This window comes from Meriones unguiculatus, chromosome 6, assembly GCF_030254825.1.
Source record: "Meriones unguiculatus strain TT.TT164.6M chromosome 6, Bangor_MerUng_6.1, whole genome shotgun sequence".
Classification (NCBI taxonomy): Eukaryota; Metazoa; Chordata; class Mammalia; order Rodentia; family Muridae; genus Meriones; species Meriones unguiculatus.
In genome coordinates this window covers 130744346-130762280 of record NC_083354.1, presented here as the reverse complement: position 1 = coordinate 130762280, position 17935 = coordinate 130744346, and the positions used below count along the sequence as shown (strand labels likewise).

At 37.5% G+C, this 17935-nt stretch overlaps 1 protein-coding gene across 1 annotated transcript in view; it reads right to left on the bottom strand.

The window, feature by feature from the left end:
* Nucleotides 1-17935, bottom strand: part of Mmp16 (matrix metallopeptidase 16) — a 255964-nt gene that overhangs the window by 19793 nt on the left and 218236 nt on the right. The window contains exon 7 of the mRNA XM_060386026.1: nucleotides 15970-16108. Within this exon, the coding sequence (XP_060242009.1) occupies nucleotides 15970-16108 (139 nt within the window). The remainder of the gene's footprint in view (nucleotides 1-15969; nucleotides 16109-17935) is intronic.

Genomic DNA, 17935 nt, shown 5'->3' with positions numbered 1-17935 from the left:
ACAGCTCACAAGCACACCAGATTCTGTGTCTCTCCCAATTAGACTTGTCTGGGCTGCGCAATCCTGGATCAAGGATCTGTTCACTTTCTCTGTTTGCCTGGTCTCCAAGGGGTGACCAGCAGAACCATGGCATAGATACTGGGAAACCTCTCTCAGAAATCCAGAAGCAACCTCAGGGGAGATCAGAGAAGCTGCTAGAGAAGAGAGTCCTTGGACCTGGAGCTCCTTACTAGCTATCATATGTGGATAGTGCAGGCGGACCAGGTTTCCATGAATCTCAGACCAGGGAAATGGCTTTGATCTGATCAGCCCCAAGTATCCCTGGAAACCTGAAGCTGCCCTCAGGAGACCAGGAGGGATCTGATGTCTGGCTTCTAGAATGCATGATCCCTGAGCCTAGGGTGTGCAGAAAATCCCAGGGTTCACAGTTTGAGATATTGGGACTGGGAAGATGAATCCTATAGGCCCCAACTCTTAGGATGTCCCCTGCGTTCTTGGGAAGCCCCAAGTTCAATACTCTAGATCCAGCCGCCTGTCCACTGACTGGGTTCTGAGTCCTGGATCCTCTGCCCCTCGATTCAGTGCCCCTGCACACTGGTCGCCATTTTGGACTCCCCACTCCCACCCCAGTAACAATTTCTTACTTCACTTAAAGTTGATTTCAACTTGACATTTATCTGAGTATTTCACTGTTTGGGTCATTAATATTTTCAACTGCATGCTTCTTTAATGTGGTGATTTGAATGAAAATGGCCCCAGTAGGCTCATTTATTTACAAGTGTAGTCCCCAGGTGATAAACTGTTTGAGAAATATTAGAAAGATTAGGAGGTGTAGCCTTGTTTGAATAGGCGGAGGTGGATCATTGAGGGTTGACTATAAAACTCAAAAATATATCTACCATCAGGCCCAGTTGAAAAATATAACCAGGCTCTGTCTTTTGATCAAGATGTAAAGCTTTTAAAAGATTTGTGTTGTTCATGGTGTCTCTTCACAGCATTATAACACAACTAATACATTCACTCTTACCTGTAGGTTCAACTGATCATATAAAGTAGTTTCATCTTTTAGTTGATAGAAAACTATTTTATGTTGTCGCTTTTCCCTCCCTAGGTGTTGTTTTCTGAAGTTGACTTATTTTGTATTTATCAAACCTTAATATTGATGTTCACTTCTTTTTTCTTACTATATATATGGCCTGTGCTCTCAACATGGGGTTTTCATCTTGCTATTTTGAGAGTTTTGGTGCATCAGGTAGGGCTGGTTGGTTGAAATAAATCACTAGGGGCAAGCCTGCTCTGCTCTGATGCTTGCCATTAGGTCTGACTTGCACTGCCACACAGGCACTCTAGCTGTCCTGCCCTGCCTTCCCACTATGGTGCTCTAAAATCCCACCAAAACCATGAGTCAAAGTCAAGGTGCTTCCTTTAAATTGTCTGTCAGGAATCCTGTTCACAGGAAAAACAAAAATGGTTACTACAAATCACAAAGTCAATTTTGTAAGGGCCAGATTAGGAATGACTACACTGTATACTTTTAAAAATATTGAGACACTTACATTAAAGTCAGTAAATATCCTTTTCCTCAAAGAATTACCTCCCCCTTTTCCCTTCTGCTGAACATTTTATGATGCAATAATCTCTTACTAGCCATTACCCCTTGGGAGTGAGATTCAGAAATTAATGAGTTTATGTCCTCACTAATAGACATTATGCCTTACTTGTTTTTATAAAATTTCAATCTCCCCTTCAGAGAAGGATTATGATACATTGGAATAATCATTCTTCATTTATAGATACATGTGCAGAGAACATCAGGAAGAACAATTTAAGCAAGAGGCATTTGGGATCAATGAACTGAAAGATCACTGGACAACAATGAGCATGGCAACATCACTGAGAACCAATTAATGGGCTCCACAGTATCTGTAGCCATTGATAAAGCCTTTTGGATGACCTATTTAGGGAATGGATGAGATAAATTATAATTTTCAAAAATTATTTGGGGTCTTTTGAAAATATGTGATAGACAAAAAAATAGAAATAATAAGAGTAGTCTTTTGTGAGAATCAACTAAACAAAATCATTAAATAACTAACTTCCTGTATCTTCTGATGAAGATACTAGAAGGTACTAGAGGCAAAGGAATGAACAAGAAGGACATTTCCTGTCTGATAATGCTAATAGTATAGTGAGGGGATTAAGGGAAGACTTAACTAAAACAAGAGGAGAAACTCATAGAAAACAACCATGAAGAGAAAAAGTGCATATGTTGAATAAGAGGACATTCCTAGGATGGAGAAAATCTTGTACTGAATACAGGGAAGATCCCGCATTCAGCCTTTGGCATGTGTATGTATATGTATGTACAGGTATGTGAGGGGTATCATTTGCATATGTGTGCACATGCATGTACATGGAGGACAGAGACCAATAAGGTGTTATTTCATAGAGATTGTCCATCTTGTTTTATGAAACAGAGTTTCTCAAGTCTGGAGCTTGGTGAAGCAGGCTCAGTTGACTGGCTAGCGAGGCCCAGGATCTACGTCTCTATCGCCCCAGTGCTGGGATTCTAATTCATAACAGAATCTCTATTCAATTTTGATTTACATATATATTCAAAGACACTAGATTACTAAAGGTTGTTTGGCATGGTAAAAATATTAAAAGCGAGTGGCAGAACAGGAGGTTTGCTGCGTAGTTATCAAAAAACACTTGCAGCTTAGATGGTAAGGCTATGTATAGGTGATGACAGGGAATTCTATAGGGGCTTGAATTTTTATTTCAAATGACATAGAAAATAATTGACAGTTATGTAAAATGGTTTATGATAGGCAAGAGAATATGAATATTACTGAATAAAAACAATAAAATTAGAAATGTATGGGAAGCCGCATATTCAAATTGAGAGTGTGAGCTGTTAGCAAGGTAGTGGTGGCACAAGTCTTTATTCCCAGCACTCAGGAGACAGGTAGGCAGATCTCTGTGAGTTTGTGGACAGCCTGGTTTACAGAGCTAGTTCCACATCTATAGTCAGAGCTTCACAGAAATATCCTATTAAAAAAAGTGTGAGATGTTAGTGAGAAATCTCTATGAACAAACAGGAAGACATAAATGTATATGGCAGTATAATTGCAGCAATTTGTAGGTTATAAGCATCAAGTAGCATTTGACAAGTTAGGGCTCTGTGAAGCTCTCTGGGAAAAGTATATAGAGGTTACATATACATAAAAGGGATTCTAAAAAGAAATGTCTTTTTAAAAGGTCTACAAGGAATAGGAAAAAGTAGGCAATGTTGGAAGAAGACCCAAAGTTTATGCCTAAAATAATAGAAAGGCTTAGAAATAAAAAGATAAGGACAGAGAAAAAGGAGGCACAAATGAACAAAAAGGTTTTACCTCCTGACAATGCAAATAGCTCTGGAAAACCAGACAGCATATACTATTATAACTTATCACTGAAAAACTTACTTTACCCTAAGACCTGTTTCTGTTGTGATAAAATACCTTCACAAACACAGCTCAAGGGAGAAAAGGTTTATGTCAGCTCACAATTTCAGTTTATAATTCATCATTACGGGGGAAGACGAGGTGGCTCGGACATGCAATGGTGAGTCACATCTCATCCACAGTAAAGAGCAGAAAGAGAAATGAATGCATCCATGCTCACTGTGCTCAGGCCCCTCTCCATACTTACACAGCCCCAAATCCAAACCCAGGAGCTGCTGCTGCCCACAGAGGGCTGGGTCTTCTCACATTCATTACGTGATTCAGACACAGTCATGCATTTACAGCAATTTGATAGAGCCTCATTGACTCCCTCTTCTCAGGGATTCCAAGTTGTGTCAAGTTGGCAATTACGAGTATCTTCTCATTAATCTTACTCAAACAGGTGGTATAAAACTCATTCAGTTGATCACATCATCAACCATGTTAATTTTTTTCATATTGAATGTATCAGTACAGTCAACTGATTTTTTGGGTCACTAGAACTTGTTTCCTGAATGCCATTCATATTGTCAGTAATACAAAGCCCCTCCTTTGTCTCTTTCATCTATTACCTATACACCAATCAATTTACCTCTCTCTGTCATCTATCTACCTATCTATGTATCTATCTATCTTCATTTTACTGTCTGATTGCAGCTCCTCTACTTCCTTTCCTCCCAGTACAACCCTCAAACCCCTCTCTGCCATTTCCCCATCCCTTTATCCTCTGAGAAAGGGAGGCCTCCATTGTCTTTTCTTTTTTATTTTTCCTTTTTGTATATTCTTTATTACAATTTACTCATTTTGTATCCCAGTTGTAGCCTCTTCCCTTGTCCCCTCCCAAACCCACCCTCCCTCTCTCTTCTCCTCCCATGCCCCTCTCCAAGTCCACTGATAGGGGAGGTCCTCCTCCCCTTCCATCTGACTCTAGACTATCATGTCTCATCAGGATTGGCTGCATTGTCTTTCTCTGTGGCCTGGTAAGGCTGCCTCCCCTCCCTCAGGGGGAGGGGATCAAAGAGCCAGCCACTGAGTTCATGTCAGAGACAGTCCCTGTTCCCATTACTAGGGAACCCACTTGGAGACTGAGCTGTCATGGGCTACCTCTGTGCAGGGGTTCTAGGTTATCTCCATGAATGGTCCTTGGTTGGAGTATCAGTCTCAGCAAAGCCCCCTGGGCTCAGATTTCTTGGTTCTGTTGCTCTCCTTGTGGAGCTCCTGTCCTCTCCAGGTCTTTCTATCTCCCTGTTCTTTCATAAGATTCCCTGCATCTATCCAAAATTTGTGTCTCAGCATCTACTTTTATACCCTGTTGGGTAGAGTCTTTCAGATATCCTCTTTGGTAGGCTCCTGTCCTATTGCCTGTTTTCTCCCTCTTCCAATGTCCATCCATTTGCCTTTATGAGTGAGGACTGAGCATCTTATCCAGGGTCCTACTTCTTGCTTAGCTTCTTTAGGTGTACATATTTTAGTATATTTATCCTATATTACATGTCTAAAACCACTTAAAGTGAATATATACCATGTGTGTCTTTCTGCTTCTGGGGTACCACATTCAAGATGATCTTTTCTAGTTCCCATCATTTGCCTGCAAGTTTCATGATTTCCTTGATTTTAATAGCTGAGTAGTATTCCATTGTGTAAATGTATCACAATTTTTGTATCAGTTCCTCTGTTGAGGAACATCTGGGTTGTTTACAGATTATGGGAATTATGAATAGAGCTGCTATGAACGTGGTTGAGCAAATGTCCTTGTTGTATATTTGAGGAATTAAGATGAGAATATCAATGAGTCAGAATAAAGGCAAAGAGGAATGTTAAATAAAAGGAATAAACAGAAATAACAGGAGAGAAGATATTAGCTATTAGAAGCCACAGGGAATTTCACAGGAATCATCAATCTTATCCAGTCATGATCTGCTTGTTAACAGCCTGACACAGTCAGTGAAATGGAAGATGCAGTTTTACTGAGGAAGTCAACACATGTTTCTCACTGTTGTGGAACTTATAGGTTACATACATGCATGCTGTAGCCCATGGCAGCTCAGTTTCCAGTGGGCTCCCTAGTAATGGGAGCAGGGTGTGTCTCTGACATGAACTCAGTGGCTGGCTCTTTGATCACCTCTCCCTGATGAGGGAGCAGCCTTACCAGGCTATGGAGGAAGCAATGCAGCCAGTCCAGATGAGACCTGATAGGCTAGGGTCAGAGGGAAGGGGAGGAGGTCCTCCCCTATCGGTAGACTTGAACAGAGACATGGGAGGAGATGAGGGAGGGAGGGTGGGGTTGGGAGGGAATGAAAGAGGGGGCTATAGCTGGGATACAAAGTGAATAAACTGTGATTAATAGAAATATGTTTTCAAATAAAAAAACAAATCTAAACTAAAGAAACAAAAATTAATCACAAGATCCATTAAGAAAAGATAAGAACAGAGAGAGATGAACAAAAATTCAGGAGTGGCTAATTTTCTAACAAAGAATTCTTAACTAGAGGTAAACATAGTCGTATGTGCCTTATCTGCAGCACTCAGGAGGCAAAGATGGGACAATTTCTGTGAGTTTGAGGCCAGTCTGTATGCCTACTGAGGTCTTGGACAGCCAAGGTTACTTAGTGAGACGATGTTTTTAAAAATTTAAAATAAAACCAACAAAACGTCTGTTGTGCAACAGTCAGTAAATATTTATTAGGTGAATTTTTGCATAAAACATATATTCATTGAGAAAACGTCAAGGGGTTGAAAATATTGTTTAAAAGGTTTTTTTTTGTTGTTGTTGTTGTTATATTGTTGTAAGTTTGGTTAGGGCAGTATTTAACAGGTTTGAAGTTAAGTGAAAGTGGAGGGCAACAGCTCTACCAAATATAAGCTCTGAGATCATGGTCCTATCTGGAGGACTCCCTTCCCTAACTCATATAATGTAAACTGACACTTCTCATTCAGAGTTTTGGAAATAATCAGATTTTGAATACATATACAATGATGTCCAATTTACTTACTTTATATATGTGTAGATTTCTCTCTGTGTGTGTGTATATATATGTGTGTGTGTGTATTATATATAATATAAAATATGTATATATAATATATATGTATATATATTAGCATATATATGTGCCATACCAACAGTAAATTCACATATCTATGTTTTTGCTTATCATTTAACATATGGATTAATTTCTCTCACCTGTATGTCAAGAGTTCATAGATAAACACCCAAACTCTGCAAGTTGTGAAACATCCTTGAAGGATTTATTTTTGTAGGTTCAACAATATCATCAGACAAGCAAAGACTTTTGAATTCTATGTCAATGTTACAATCACTGGAGCGTGAAGCTCAGGTCTCCCTTAGAACATCCTCTATCAGATAAGCATCTTTCTTTGAGAAGTCTAATCCCCTTTCTGACAAACCATACTTCCTACCGCAGTGTCTGTTGCTCCTAGGAAATGTAAATAAAAGGGTGTGAAAGGAGTTTCTGAAAATGAAAAAAAAAATCCTTTAGACATAAAAATAATATTGACGTTAGAAGGCTGACGTTTCAGTTATATATGAAAGTAACAGTAATAATATTTATAGATTTTTGAATATTCATAAGGTTAAGTACATGATATAAATGGAAAGTTTCAGTTAGTAAATATTACAATTTATTGTACAATTTAATGCTCTTTGTAAGACCAATAAAACAAAGAGAATTTAAAAAAGTATGGCATGTGTAATATTTTAGAAAATGTCACAAAGTTATTGATATGCATTTGTATTATAGTATTCTATTTAAATGAAAAAGTTCTTGCAAAATTTTACAAGCTAGAATTCAACTAATACTTATAAAACAAGTAACATTATTCACAAGTTCTATCTATTTTTGCATGTGGTAAGAATGCTGAAAATTTATTGTACCTCTTATCTCATAGAGAAATAAATGGTGCTTGCGCTCAGCTACTTATAGATTTCTTTAATCACTGGATTGTGTAAGGAATAAGTTCTTTTGATCTCAGACTTTACCTGAACTTCTAAATCTTCCAATAGCAATAATTTGTGAGCAACATTAAAAAATGCTGGTTCATTTGAAATGAAGTAAAATGCAAGGAACAGAAACTTCTGAAATAAGCAACTTTTGGCCAGTTTGGTATGTTCTATTTTCAGAATATTCTGATTCTTACTATTTGCTACACATCTTTTAAAGACTTTTTTCTTCTCAAATTTTATGAGTTTCTTTCTACCTTCAAATAAATATCCTACTTTCCATTTTATAAATGTTTTTTTTCTCTTTAAATGAAACTATAAAAAAATGGTAAAAAAAATTATTACTTAAAGTTATTGTGTAACAGCAAATTTCATGATTTCCTTATTTTTAATTGCTGAGTAGTATTCCATTGTTTAAAAGTACCACAATTTCTGTATCCATTCCTCAACTGAGGGACATCTGGGTTGTTTCCCCGTTCTGGCTATTACAAATAAAGCTGCTACAAACATGGTTGAGCAAATGTCCTTGTTGTATACTTGAGCATCTTTTGGATATATGCCTGGAAGTGGTATAGTTGGGTCTTGAGGAGGCGCTATTCCCAATTGTCTGAGAAAGCAACTGATTGATTTCCAAAGTGGTTTTACAAGTTTACATTCCCACCAGCAAGTGGAGGAGGGTTCCCCTTTCTCCACAACATATCCAGCATGTGTTGTCACTTAAGTTATTCATCTTAGCCATTCTGATGTGTCAGGTGAACTCTCAGGGTTGTTTTGATTTGCATTTTCATGATGACTAAGGACATTGAGCATTTCTTTACGCATTTCTCTGCCATTCTGTATTCCTCTACTGAGAATTCTGTTTAGCTCTGTACCCCATTCTTTAATCTGATTTCTTGATTCATTGCCTTTTAACTTCTTTAGTTCTTTATATATTCTGGATATTAGCCCTCTGTCAGATATAGAGTTGGTGAAGATCCTGGAGAGGACAGGAGCTCAACAAGGACCAAAAGGTGTCTTTTATGAGACTGTTTCTCCAAACAAGGACCATGTGTGGATATAATCTAGAATCCTTGCTCAGATGTAGCCCATGGTAGCTCACTATACAAGTGAGTTCCCTAGTAAGGAGAACAGGGACTATTTCTGACATGAACTCAATGGCTGGCTCTTTGACCTCTCTCTCCCCACCCCTGAGGGTGGAGCAGCCATACTAGGCCACAGAGGAGGACTTTGCACTCAGTCCTGAAGATTCCTGATAAACCAGGTTCAGATGAAAGGGAAGGAGGTCCTCTATCAGTGGATTTGGAAAGGGGCAAGAAGGAGAGGAGGGAAGGAGGGTAGGATTGGGAGGGAATGAGGGAGAGGGATACAATTGGGATACAAAATTAGTAAACTGTAACTAATATTAAAAAACAAATAAAAATAAATTTAAAAAAGTTATTGTGTGACAGCAAAAATAGTATTTTGAGACAAATTTCTAAATGATTGTTTTGACAGTACTCATTCTTCATTTTAAAATTAAGCTTCTTGAGGAAAAATTTTTATCAGTTCTATCTTCTACATAGATTATTTTTGATATCATTATGTCATAAACATTCACTCAACGTGCCTTGTATTTTAATGTAAACATCTGCCATGATTATGCTCCCCAAATGTGATTTTATAATACCAGCTGTACCACAGGAATACACGCCAGGTCTCCAGAATCATGTGCGCAGTAGACTCCCCTGTTTTCCTAACAGGCAAGTGTACTATACATGACAGCACATTCTATTTCTTGTCTTTTTGGACTAAATTTGCTTCTCCCAATAAAGGAGAAGCACTGAGTGTTACTTGTCAAACATAATGTAGAGTGATAAGGGATAAGACATCATAAGTATAAATGTAACCCAATCATATACATACAACATACAGCAAATACATGCTGAAAACGGTCAGTTTTACATGTACACTCATACCCCCATTCACACTCGTAAGTACACGGTTGCACTGCGGAATATCTCAGCAAGTTAAGTGAGACCTTAATCAATGACTTCTTTTTAATTTCATTTATTTAGTTATGCATATGATTGTGTATGGTTCTGTGAATATTGGTACCAGAGGATTTACTGGTTTAGAGGCACGGTGACTGTGAACTACCTGACATGTGTGCTAGGAACTAACCTCTGGTCCTCTGCAAGAAGCCGTGTCTCCATCCTCAGAAATGACTCCTTTGTTTCTTTCATTCATTCTTCCTCCTTCCCTTCCTCCCTCCCTCCCTCCCCCTCCTTCCTTCGTTTCTTTCTTTCTTTCTTTCTTTCTTTCTTTCTTTCTTCCTTTCTTTTTTTCTGCCTTCCTTTCTTTCAGAAATAACTCTGCACTTATACATTTAGTGTATTTTACAATGTTTGTCAACTCCTGAATTCCTTCATGTCACAAAAACGTAAGGGCTCTTTTGAAGAATATATAATTTAATAGCAAAACATTAAAAATAATAAATAAATACTAGAAAAATACATAAAATAGAACAACAATTACATTAAATATAACATGCTGAGATTATGCAAAAATGTGATTACTGAAATATTTCATACTTATTACCAGCACATATTCTTATTAGAAAATACATGAAAAACCATTTTCAAGATGCTAGTATGTAACATTAAATTAAGATTATTTGTTGTTTTTAATATAGGTTCAGTAAATAGGTTACCACTCTATTAAGAATTAATTCCTCATTCAACTGAAAGTTCTAATACTAGAACTTAAGCCAACACAAGAAGTTGCAGGAAAGAAGTGTGCTATGAGGGGCCCTACTTCATTATCATTATACCTAATTATTCAGGAGGAAATTATAGAGAGAATGTACTTTGTGGGTGACATATACAAAATTTAATATATACATATAGCTGCCTCTGCCAAATAACAAATAACTAAAATAATGGATAATTTTGTCTTCCAGGAATAACACAGGTTGCCTGTATTCCTTCCCACTTCCCCAACTTTCATCTGTCATCTATATGTTAACCTTGATAATAATTTTATCCATATGCTACTGAGCTTTGTAAAATTAAGTTTTGAGGATTCTCTGTGTATTCTGGTGACACACCACTAAATGCTGTTCTTTAAAGTGTCTTTAAAAAGAAGAAAATGAAATTCATAGTAGATTTTGATTTTGTCATTATAATTCTTTTTTTAACTTTTATTAATTACATTTTATTCATTTTGTATCCCCCCATAAGCCCCTCCCTCCTCCCCTCCTGGTCCCATTCTCCCCCCGTTTCTGCATGCATGCCTTTCCCCAAGTCCACTGATAGGGGAGGTCCTCCTCTCCTTCTTTCTGATCTTAGTCTATCAGTTCTCATCAGAAGTGGCTGCATTGTCAGGGTTCTAGATTATCTCCATGAATAGTCCTTGGTTGGAGTATGAGTCTCTGGGAAGTTCCCTGTGTTCAGATTTTCTTGTTCTGTTGCTCTCCTTGTGGAGTTCCTGTCCTCTCCAGCTCTTGCTATTTCCCACTTCTTACAGAAAATTCCATTCACTCTGCCCAACAGTTTCCCATCAGGCTCAGCATCTGCTTTGATAGTCTGCAGGGCAGAGGCTTTCAGATGCCCTCTGTGGCAGGTTCCTAGGTTGTTTCCTGTTTTCTTCTTCTGGCTTTCAGAAGCCCTCTGTAGCAGGTTCCTAGGTTGTTTCCTGTTTTCTTCTTCTTCGGATGTCCATCCTCTTTGCCTTTCAGGATGGGGATTGGACATTTTAGTTAGGGTCCTCTCTCTTGCTTAGTTTCTTTAGATGCACAGGTTTTAGTGGGTTTGTCCTATGTTGTATGTCTATATGAGTGAGTATATACCATGTGTGTCTTTTTGCTTCTGGGACAACTCACTCAGGATGATCCTTTCCAGGTCCCACCATTTACCTGCAAATTTCATGATTTCCTTATTTTTCATTTCTGAGTAATACTCCATTGTATAGATGTACTACAGTTTCTGCATCCATTCTTCAGTTGAGGGGCATCTCATTATAATTCTTAAACCAAACTCACAGATGTGGCCAATATTTGTCTAGAACATTCAGAGAGTCAACTGTTTCAGAAGGAGGATGAGGCTATTGTGAATTCATTTTTAAGTATGACACAAGGTACAGAGTTGAGTTTATTTGTCTTGAGCTTAGCTAGCCAATGTTTGGCGAATTACTTGTTGAAAAGGCTTTCGTTTTCCCCTACTGAAATTTTTCTGTACCTCTCGAAGAAATTTCTGAAGAAAAAGTTTCCTTCTAGATACATTTTTGAGTGTATCTCTCAATTAGCCACTCTTTTTCACAGGTATCTAGTTTTCTACCTTCATGGAAACCACTGTTTTCAGCAATAATTTCAAATAAGACTCAAGTTTACATAATTATCTCTAAGGCTCTTTTTGTATGTTGAGTCTTTGTGTCTGAATGTCATAGTTAACTTAGCAGCTGCTTCATATACTACAATGAAGCCTGTAAAAGTTTTGACTGGAACAAAAATGACTTTACCGATAGATGTGACTATGCTTCGTACTGTGATAGTACTGAGTGCTGCTGCACCCGTGAACGACACACACTTCACTTGAGCTTTGTTTGCTTTTGGTTAGTGGAGTTTTGGTGTGTGTAAGTGCTACATATTGTTTTGCAGTTCATCCAGAGATATGGAAATTTTTAAATGGTATGGCATTTCTTTTTTTTTTTTCTTCGCTAATAGGTAGTAGAAAACAATTCCCACAGAGTTCTTGCTTTGAAGCATTTTTTTTTCCAAATTAAACACAGTCTGCTTTCGTTTGCATACTAGATCTCTTGGAGCATAGTGCAGTTTCCCTCCTCACAGTAAGGAGGTTTATTTAGCCCAGTGTAATGAAGGAAATAGGTGAGCTTGCTTCTCCTTTAGCTTGTTCCTCCTTTTTGCTGTGGAACCGATTACATGAAGAACAGTTCTTTGTCCCTCTTCATATCACACGGTGGGATGCTGGTTGCAGGCTACTGACATAATAAATAAAAACTAAGTCCCTTCCTCTTATTGAGAATTTTCCTGTCCTCACCCCAAATAAGACAGGCTAGGTTGTTAGTTTAAATTTACAGTGTTTCAGTCTCTTCATAATCATTCGAGATATGTAAAAACAATTGCTAATTCTACAGTCTTGCAACCTTATTATATTCACTCACCAATTTGAGTAAATTTTTCACTTGACTGCATCTTATTCTAACATAGGCACAAACTGGCCTGTGGGAAAAATTTTCCGTGTTCTTTTGCAATGTGGATGCTTTTTATTTGATATCCTGCCCTTTACACTAGGTGTAAACTTCAAGAATCTGATAAATAATATCTGAATATTGTGTTACATTTTATGCTTCATAGTTATGTACCTGTGATTATTCTTTAATTTCATTCCAGATCAATTTCATAGTAATGGTTTGAGTACTTGAGGTTTTACCTTAAATATTTGTTAGGCAGAACCATTATAGTGATGATTCTTAGGTAATTAAATCCCCCACTCTGTCTCATTGTGGATCCTGGCTAATTTCTTGAGCTTGACTATGTGGCTGGAAGCAGAAGGTACTGTCAACCTCTGTGATGGCCACCCTTTCTGTAATTCCTACTGACATTTAATTAGCACTTACAGGCATTATTTCATTAAAATGTCTACTAAGTAGAGACTATGCAACCAGTTCTCTTTCCTAAACTGAAACTATTGGGATGATCCGAAAATATGAAGAAAACCCACCCTGATGAAATTTGTTTGAAAGTTTTAGGTTTTTAAGTAATTTAAATTTTTTTTTGCAAGTGAAATGTGTTATCAAAAAGGTGTATTTAAATAAGGTATATTTAAATAACTTAAGTTTAAATATTTAAATAATCTTCCAGTGTCTGGAAGAATAGTCTGAGGGTGTGATTTATATACAAGTTGTTGAAAGATGAAAGAAAAGGGGCGAACCCGCTCACATGAAAGCGAACAAAAGCAAAGCGAATAAAAGCGAAACAGCCCTGAGGTAGCAAAGGGCCCTCACACCCTGGTTCGTGACCTGTAGTTTTCCCGTAGGCACTTTAGATATAATTGCTTTCCCAAACTCCTTGTTTTTATAACCTGCATCATTATCATAAATTATACTTTGATCCTGAGAATAACAACTTGTTGGGCAGACACAATGCCAAAGAAGAGTGGAGGAGAGGAAAATTTCCTTCTGCGTCCTACGCCTCTAATATTCACCACTTTCAGGTACTGTTAGAGTGGTCTTCCAGGCCACTGAAGCTTTCAACCCCATCCATTTTCCTGGTAACACCAAATAAATAGTCCAGATTCTGCCACTCCTTGGGCTTTAAAAACGACAAGCCTGAAAGCAGAGCTCTCAGGGACTGTGGTACAATACGATAAGCATGAGACCAGCTTCCACTCTGGTCAGCTCCAAATGCTGGAGCACTGTCTAACATTGTCTTCTTTCTTAAGGGTTAATCTAGATAACCCTCTCAACCACCTGGCCAGGAAACCTCAGAAGGAATGACTCATCCAAAGCCATGTGATGGGATGAAAGTTATCCAGTTAATGCCATAATGGACCTACTCTTCCTCTTCATGCAGTCCCTTGCAGAAATTTCAGACAGAACTGTGCTTGTCAGCTTTACCAAGCACACTGTTTGTCTGAGTTACTCAGAAAATTAGAGCATTCCTTTACAAAAGTTTCTCTTTTAGATAAGTTTCTCTTTTAGATCATGACCAAAGCCTAGACACACTTTCACTGACAGGACATTCTTACTCATGTTTAAAACGACCCCGAACATTCTCCCTTGTTACTGCTTTTCTGACACTTGGCTGCTTGCTGGCCTCCTTTGCTTTGCTTTTTTTCTCAATCTCTAATAAAATTGTGCTTAAGCTTTCTTCTTAGTTTCTTTCTAAGTTATTTTACTGATACAACTTGAACCCAATTAAGAACACCAATTTGCCTGGCAACAATGGTTTTCATACATTGTTCATAGAGGTATAATATGTGTATATTCCAGTTATGCCTGCTCTAAAATAGCAGGAGGGCAATAATATGCTAAGAATCATAGCAGCATCCACTGTAACTGTCATTCACTGGTGGTACACATGTGCCAATTACTCATATGTAACAATAATTTAGAGGTTCAAGTAATCCAGAGAGAGGGAATAATATGGATCATAATCCCCAATAAGTAAACTGAGACAAGGAATTCTGCCTAGTTCCCAAGGATAATATTAGTTTATATATATATGTATATATAAAACATAACCACAGAACCCCTGTGACTGTATAACTGACATATCACTTCTTCTGTTTTCATCAAGATAATCCTTGAAAGCAAAGTATTCCAAGCATACAGTCATTTAATATAACATAAAACACGCACCCTGCCTTCAAGCTGTTTCCACTACACCCATCATTACAACAAAGTCTAGTCAATCCTGTGAATAATTACTTTTTCTTCTTCAAATTCTCTTCTTTCTTTTTCTCAAACTGAGTCCTCTATTTAGTCTATTTTCAGCACCCGAAGACCACGGATCACACAGGAGTCATGATTCGTCCACACATCAGGTCTCAGCCCGTTTAGATTTGTCGCCACAGTTCCCTCGGTTCTCTAGCACTCTGTCTGGCCTCTGTACCCCATAGCCCCATTTAAAGTTATCTATTGTCAAGTTTTAAGGACAGAGGAACAATTCACTTTGCAAAGTTATTGACTTTGCAAGCTAGGTACTTGGTAGCACTTGTAAGATAAACACTCACTCTTCTGATAAATAATAATTAAGTCACTATCAGAGTATTGATCATTGGGTGACTTTGCTAGCTCCAACATTTTTTCACCCTTATGGTTAATGTCTTAGTTTGTTAGAAGTTGTTTACACAAACTGATAAATACAATAAAACTACAAAGATTATATACTCTGAGTTATAAAATAGATTTCACCACAAATAGCAGTCAGCAACTTCAAATACTATAGAAACAAACAGATAGGAAATGGCCACTTCTTTTTTTTCTCACTTTTTCTCCCTATTCCTCTTTTTTCTACTTTTCTCTCCCTTCCTTCCTTCCTTCCTTCCTTCCTTCCTTCCTTCCTTCTTTCCTTGCTTCCTTCCTTCCCTCCTTCTTCTTTTTTTTTTTTTTTTTGGTAAGGTCTTACTAAGATTCTCAGGCTATATTATTTTGAAACTACTTGGTTCAAGCCATTCTCTTGCTGTATCCTCACCTTCTAAGTAACTGAAGTTGAAAGCATGTACTGGTCCTTCTCTATGCCTTACTTTTCTAAAGGCATTGCATTTAATCCAAATCTAAAATCATTATAAAGCAGATGTCACCAAATTTCTACTTACACACAAGAATGCTGGAAATGAAAGTATAAATTGCATAAATAAACATTATACTTATTTTATTTCACATATGTTTCTATTTAATATATGGTGCATTTCATAAAATCTATTATATAATTTTAATAATATTTATTTATTAACTTCTCTGTGCTTTACAAGGCCTTAAACAAAATGATAAATGTACAACAGAACCAGCCTGAGAAAACATGCTTACCTTTAAAAAAGACGAAATTTCCATCACTGTTTTCATAAACTGCATCGATACTGGGAGGCAAGCCCCTCCAGAAGTAAGTAATTTGCATGGGGTATCCATCCATCACCCTGTTGTTTCTCACCCGCCAAAACCATTGGTCCTGCAAAGCAAGCCAGAGCAATGCTCAGCATTTATTCAAGCGTGGACAGCACTGGTGAGGTAACCATGCATTGGGCAGTTCAGAAGCTAATTTAGTATTCTTATTTTCTTTCATCAAAACCTGAGGGAGAGCTAATACTTCATAATAAACTAGCTAGAAAACCCCTCAGTCACCAAACCATAGTGTGTGAATTAAAATCATGCTAAAATACTTTAGTTTTACATTTGTCGTTGTCTTAGGATTTGCTTAAATGGCAAATCAGAAGAAGCACAGACAAGGTCCTGCCTGGTGGTGGGAGGGGGCTGTTACCACAAATGCATGTGCATTTTATATGGAGAAAGTATTTTCGTACATACATAGGACCTCCATGCTACAGTTGCTGAGGATTGAAGAGAAGTGTCATATTTCTCTGGCTACATTAGAGCTGCAGGTTTTTGTAATGATAACTGTTATATAAGCAAATTTATCTTGAAAAAAAAAACCACTGTAGATTCCACATTTTAGTTAATTTTCTCTCCTATCTGACTCTCCAAAATGCTTTACTTCCCCCTGTTTTAGAGTAGAATTCATGTCTATTCTTAGTCAAGATTTGCCCTGCTGTAGCTGTTTACAAAGTTAATGAGTTATTAATTAGAGTGAACATAATGTATTCTCATATAAATCATTAATACTTGCCAGAAAAAAACAAAATGCAACAAAAATCGAAGAAAAATGATACATCTGATGCCAAATAATTTTCTATTGAGTGTTTCAGAAGAAAGCTTATTCAAATTTTTGATACTAGAAAACACAGGTTTTTTTTTTTTTTTTTAATGCTTTCAATTCTGGAGCATTTTAATTCATTTTAAATTTTACTATATTTCAAATACCCATACATGTAACACAATATATTTTATTTGAAATTGAATATGTTTACTATTTAGACAAATGCATGTCACAGTTTACTTTGGTTTCAATGCTCTCTGCCCTTCTCCCAATTCAGGTATCTGTGAATAACCTGGGAGAAAGTCTAACAAAATTCTGTGTGGAAACAGTTGGCCTTACTGTGCTTGCTAGGCTTTACTCAAGCATTGAAACACAGTCTACTGAGAATTAGTTCTTGTCACCTCAGATGATAATATGATACCTGTCACATTGCACTTAGTTATTGTTCTAACCAGTATGGGCTATCTTCTCTTCAAATCCAATTATTTAAAGAAAACAGTAACATCATTACTGTCTCTGAATTCACATCCTATTCTTTTCCTCTTTCTTAACAACCTTGTCATTTTCGTCAAGAAGTTAGACCTTGATTTAATAACCAACTACTATCTAAGTCTCAGTGTGATTATTATGCTAACTACAGAGGAATGCAGAGGCATGGTGACATGCTGACTCTCATAGTGATGATTCAAATTATCATTATTTTCTAAATATTAAAATTTTTGCTCCTGAGGAGAAGATGGAGGCTCGTCAAACTAAGTTGTGAGCCCCCTTCCAAGGTAATACATTCAGTAAACGCGGAGGGAGCTCTGGGGAGCATCTTCTGTACATTGTCACCGACACTGAGGTGACACAGCTGTCTTTGATTCCCCATGCTCCTGTAAGTAACCAGAATGAACACATTGGTTCACCAAGGTAGAAATAGGCCAAATCAGCTTTTTTTTTAATTTTATTTTTTTCTTATCAGTTACATTTTATAAACTCTGTATCTCAGCCGTGTCCCGATCCCTCATTCCTTCCCAGTCCCTCCCTCCCTCCCTCATCTCCACCGTGCCCCTTTCCAAGTCCACTGATGGGGGGGACCTCCTCCCCATTCATCTGATCTTGTTTTATCAGCTATCTTCA